At 39.7% G+C, this 6,000-nt stretch overlaps 1 protein-coding gene across 2 annotated transcripts in view; it reads right to left on the bottom strand.

Annotated features, from left to right (window-relative positions):
* Positions 1 to 614: 614 nt before the first annotated feature.
* lin7a (lin-7 homolog A (C. elegans)) overlaps positions 615 to 6,000 on the bottom strand; it is a 42,465-nt gene continuing 37,079 nt past the window's right edge. Inside the window, exons 5-6 of one of the 2 annotated variants that reach the window (XM_003452022.4) lie at positions 5,601 to 5,816; positions 615 to 1,652 (exon numbers count right to left, since the gene is read on the bottom strand). In XM_003452022.4, the coding sequence (XP_003452070.2) occupies positions 5,601 to 5,816 (216 nt within the window). In that variant the 3' untranslated portion in view covers positions 615 to 1,652. The remainder of the gene's footprint in view (positions 1,653 to 5,600; positions 5,817 to 6,000) is intronic. The other variant, XM_005456635.3, reaches the window with a different exon arrangement.

Genomic DNA, 6,000 nt, shown 5'->3' with positions numbered 1-6,000 from the left:
CAGAAATGGTTGTAAATCATATAAAACCTGGACATTAAGGTCACCTAATCCCAATGTTTTGACATTAAGTAGACCTCAGAGGAAACAGGTTTTTGGGGAAATAGTCAAATGTGGCAGTGTGGGACACATTAATGTAGGCTGCTGCTCGTTTGGGCTTAGGGGTTAAAGCCGATGAAATCATCACTCACTGCAGTTTTAAATAAAATCTCTGTAACATCATCAGCTTTTATGCTTTTAGCATACAGGTGTTTACAGAGTCTCGCATTCAGGAAGTGATGTTTAATGCCTGGGATAAATAAAAGAGTAAAAGCCAGCTACTGAAAATGTAAAGAAAATCAACAGTAAACAACAACAAAAAAAAAAGAGTTGAAAAGACTTGTAAATAAGTCATCTCTGAGAACGACGGAGCGGAAAACCACAACAAGAAGCTCACCAAAGATGGAGACAAAGTAAACACAGATTTGGCGGATTACCACTTTGACTCTGGAGTTCAGCTACTTGGGTGACAAAGAAAATGATTTCTCTCACAGATCCACTGGGGAAAAAACAAACCAAAACACTCCACTCATAACACAAAATGCAGGTAACACATCCACGTGAACTATGCGCTAGTATTTAGCCATAATGCAATGAATAGATTTTAAACAATCTGCACATCATAGAAAGAATACATAATATTTTGAAAGGAACATTAAAACTTTGTGTTAAACCTCTGATCTCGTAAACTATAAAATAGACAGATCTGGAAAAATAAACATAATATTCATTTAATTCTGTTAAAATCAAAAGTGATGACATTCTGGTAATCTGTCGGGAACATTTAAGATTTGTGAGGATTAAAGTGAACCTCCTTGTAACATATATTTACTAGATTAATTTCAGCTGGGAGTAGCTTATAACTTCTTTTTATGAATCGCAGCTATTGCACATTAACTCTATGCGCCGTCTGTAAATCTCTTTAAATGGCACAGAAGACCGATTTGGACTCAGGAGCTGCCTTACAGTGAATAAGACGCGATTTGCTTTACGGTGATTTACATTTGCACATAAACTGTATATGTGATGAATTTCATTTTAAAATGTAAAAACCAAAAACCAAAAAAAAGTGTGTTATTGCTAAACCTACGAGATACAAAATCTTTTCTTGCTACAATATAGAAGGTAAAAAAGAGTTCATCAAAAACAGGACACAGAAAAAGGAAATCAATGGTCATTCATACAGAGACACAAGCACCAGTAGAGGAATCAATAGAAACACCACTGTACAAATGATATCTATGGAAAAATGGCGAAGGATCCACTGCCAAATGGATGAAAGCAAACCAGGTGGATAAAATAAACCAAACTACAAACACAAGAAGGGGAGTATTCAAGTCACGACTGGGGTGTAGAACCTAGAAAAGGGACTATAAAGTCAAAACTTTCAGTGTTAGCCTCCCTCATACTTGTTTTTCAAAGCACCAAATTCAGGACAAACGCTCTCTTCGTTTTTGCTCAGTAATCGGTGGTACACTGGAAGGGAGAGAGTGAAAGAGTCTTCTACTTTCCGTCGGTTTTGCTCCATGATGGAGAGACGCCTTTGGGATCCTCAACACAAACAGATGGCCTTAAAGATCCACACACTTCTTCACTTCTTCTTCTTTTGGAACAGCCTGGAGATCACAAAGACAAGAAAAACAGGCTGAGAGCAATGCCGTGAAACACAGCTGCACTAAATGAAATTAATTTCTTTCCTGTTTTCTGAAAAATGTCACATGGTGTGGTAAAAGGATAAATTAGCAACAAGACAAACATTTAATCTTAAAAAAAAACCAGTATGACACCATATACTTTTAGGATCCATCCATCCATCCATCCATCCATCCATCCATCCATCCAGCCATCCATCCAATGCATTTGTCCATCCTGTTTTTGCTGCTTATCCAGTTTGCAGACATGCCCAGACCTCCTTTTACCCATCCACCTCTTTAAGATGTTCTGGGGGTATCCCAAGGCTCTTTTCATGCCAAAATAGAGGCATCTCTCCAGCATGTCCTGGGCCTGCTTTTGCGAGTTGGACAACACCTACCCTATTGCCCGGAGGCATTTTGATCAAATCCTCAGACCACCTCAGCTGGCTCCTTTCAAAATGGAGAAGTACTACTTTGAGCCCTCCCGAATAACCAAGCTCCTTACTCTCTCCAAGGGAGACCCATGACAACAACAATTGTCTGTAAATCAGCAATTTGATCAATAGATGGAACTTTCTTTCCAGTATCCTGATATAGACCTTTCCAAAGAGGGTGATTAATGGCACACACCCTCATGCTAGTTTGGCAATCCAAACATTTGACTAAAATGGCAAGGGACAAAGCAGGGATCGTTTTTCTTCAAAAGACACACCTCTCAGATTTTTATGTTAAACTGAAAATGATGGGTTTTAATCAAAGTTTTCTCATAATCGCAGACGGATTGTGACAAAGATGATATCAGAGGGGCTTAATTTTGATCTACACTCTGAAATTAAAAACACAGAGGGAGGATATTTTTTGGTGAGGGGAAGATTGGAGATGACTTTTTTTTAATTTACATGAATCACCTGCAGCGAAATGTGCTTTCCTTGAGAAATTTTTTGTGTTAAAATTAACTGAAGCTACAGGATAGATTCAATTCAGTTCAGTTAACTTCAGTTTAATTTATATAGCAACAAATCACAACTACAGTCCCCTCAGTATATTGTAAGGTAAAGACCCTACAATAATAGAGAGAAAAGCCCAGCAATTAGCAATGAGCAAGCACTTGGTGACAGTAGGAAGAAAAAACTCCCTTTTAACAGGAAGCAACCTCCAGCAGAACCAGGCTCAGCAAGGGGCAGCCATCTGCCGTGACTGGTTGAGGGGACGGGAAAGAAAAAAAGCAAAGAAAAAAAACTTAATGCTTATTAGAGAAAATCTAAATGTTAAATCGAAGCCTGACTTGGATTCTTGACAGGGATCCGGTCTATATATATACGAGTGCTCTGTAAAAAAAAAAAATCAACTGATCAACTGTTGTTTAACTGTTGAAGAGTTCAGCTGTATAAAATAAGACTCAACTCAAAACAGTCTGAGAAGATAAAATATTAACTGAAAGGAAAAAGTTGAAGAGCCGTCATTTCTTATATATACGTATATATATTTGTGTGATGAGGAGATGCACCAGTATCACTTATGAATGTGCATCTTTAAAAGACGTCTGGCTCTGACCTTTACATACATTTTATCCTGGTTAGCAGAGAGCAGAGAAACTCAGAAAACGTGACAGTGAATGGCTTATATTGCACTCTCGAGTCGTCACTTGGTCAGCAGCTTCTTGGATTCCAAAGCAGATCACTGCGGTCAGCATGCCGGAATTGATATAACATGATCCCTGCTCAGTTCGCTTTCTGTGGCTCCACCACAACACGCTGTTACAAGCTCCTAAGAACCATCCCAAGCTGTGGTGTGCCAAGTCCAGGACAAGAGATATGCTCGGGGGATTTAGCATCAAAGCCAAAGGGATGTTGGACACATGCCTCTAACACGTCAGGCAAATAATTTGAGAAGTTTGGGCAAAAATAGGGATAGCATGATATGACTTGGTTTCATGGTCTGAAAAGTGTCTGCACTTTCTTTTTGGTTTTAAATTGAGTGTTTTTCACTACAGTAAGCAAGAGCGAGCTTTAGTTTGCTTGGCAGTGCACAGCCTTCTTCTAATTTGGCACCATAAGAAAAAATGATCTGAAGCGAGTCAGGGGTAGAGCCTCCATCCAGCTCTAGCTTACAAGTAACAACACTCCAGGCTGCACCTGCGTACCTGCAGAGCATGAACCACAGATGTAATCGGTTTAAGCTTGAATAATTTACAACCCTTACAACAGAATCACTGGCAGCACAGAAGAAGAATCAGTAATGTTTGCACAGAGGATACTGGCTGCTCAGTTTGCAAAATATACTACTGAGCTTTTAGGCTCTGTGCTGGGATGTATATGTCTGCTATACCTGCACACAAGCTGAAAGAAGTGCTTACACGGGCAAAACAGAGCACGGTGAATAAAATTCAAAAGACGAGGTTCCATTTCACCGTTCTCCATCTCAATCCTTTTATTGTTTATCTGCAAAATGTTTTAACTTTCTTGCACCAGAACATTCAGCAGAAAGTTTTTATTATATACTTGACATTAAATAAATATATAAATGAATCGAACAACTGAGGACTGAAGCAAATCGGGGTAAAAACGATTTAGAGTAAAAGTATGATATCTGGAAATATACAAGATGAATAATTCATCTAGAAAGATTTTGCGACAATAAAAGCTCGGTCACCTTGAAACAAGAACAGCTGGGAGGCCCAAGCCCGAGGCTCTGCTTATGCTCATACAGGAAATGATAAAAGGTGTACTCTCTGTGGACATCTGCATTCCCTACCCACCTTTGATTTCTTTTAGTGCCTGCAAGTCCAAAAAAATAGCACATACTTTTGATCCTAAACTCTGCCACAGTTTAAAAAAAATATGTTGAAACAGGTCGACAGAAGGTCCAGAAGTTTATAGAGAATGGTACATTTATTACTTTTGAGTTTTAGTTTTTATAACTTTGCCTCTGTTTAATTTAAAATCCTTTGTCATGGTGTGCAATCAAGATGCAACTGACAATCAGATCATGGCCAGGTGAAGCCTGTTCCTTTGTTATTTCATTACAAGTTAACCAGGTAAAACATCTGCAGTTTATTCTAAGTGTTGAAATTGTATTTCGTAGCTTTTTCTCTCTAAATGAAGTCTAAAAAAAAAAAACAATCTCTCAAAGAGATAGCAAATCATTTAGTAGTGGCCAAATCAATTATCTGGTACATTCTTAGAAAGTGGATGATTTATTTTGATGGGTAAGAAAAACAACTTTACAACATCGAATCAATCACTCAAGAACAGGAAGGCCTGATTAGACTTTACCAGAAAAAATCCAGGAGAGGCCGAACAACATGAACAAGATGAACTTGTTTTAGAAAGCCAGGAAGAGAAAAATATGAAGGAGGGAAACAGCTCATGATGTGAAGAATACCACATCATCTGTCAAACATGGTGAAGTGGAAGTGTTATGGCATGGGCATTTAAGGCTGCCAGTGGAAACAGATCACTAATATTTACTGATGATGCGACTGCTAATAGAAGCAGCAGGAGGAAAACATGCACAGAGCTGGAATGCTCAGATTCAGCCAAATGCTACAAAACAGATCGGACAGAGCTTCACCAGGTAAAGCTAGCACAGCTATCTCCAGTCACTTGCAAACAGGTGATGTGGTGAATATAACTTTTTTCTCTTGAAATCCTCATCCCTAATCTTTACACCCTTATCAAAGAGTGCCAACTGCCGACTGGTGGACCAACTACTGTATTGTGGATTTATATTCAAAGCAAAGTTGATGGCATTGTGCCCGAATGATGAGCTTGGCGATCCTGATCAGCTATTAGTGGCGTTTCAACCTCAACCTGGGCTGCAACACTCTTCATTCTGCTAAAGTAAAGTTCTCAGAGGCAGTGTTTCCTTTTCCTCTTTTGGCATCCACCTCCCCCCACCCCTCACCCTTAAAGCAATGAAGCGCCTCACCTACGACATGTGGTTCTGCTGAGAGGCCAGATTCTGCTGTTGCTGCTGCTGCATGAGGAGTTGCTGCTGCTGACGCCGCCGGGCCGTACGCAGCTTCTCGAAGCGGGCCTCCATCTCCTCCAGCACTTTGGGGGTGTAGCGAACCACCAGCTTCACGCTGTCCTTGGCTGCCTTCAGTAGCTCCACCGCTTTCTCGTGGTGCTCTCCCTCTACACTCTGCAGGGGGTTTCAGAGGCACGGAAAGAGTAGAATATTAAAGGGGGCTGATTTTAATATATATATTTTTTTAAAATAGCAACCCTTCAAAGAAAAAAAAGAATATTTTCTCCACTATTAATACTTTGCGATCAAGTGAAATGAGAAGGCTTAGCTTACGGTGTATGTTGCTCATATCTCTCCA

The sequence above is a fragment of the Oreochromis niloticus genome, linkage group LG17 (genome assembly GCF_001858045.2).
Source record: "Oreochromis niloticus isolate F11D_XX linkage group LG17, O_niloticus_UMD_NMBU, whole genome shotgun sequence".
NCBI lineage: Eukaryota > Metazoa > Chordata > Actinopteri > Cichliformes > Cichlidae > Oreochromis > Oreochromis niloticus.
This window is presented reverse-complemented; position numbering and strand designations above follow the sequence as displayed.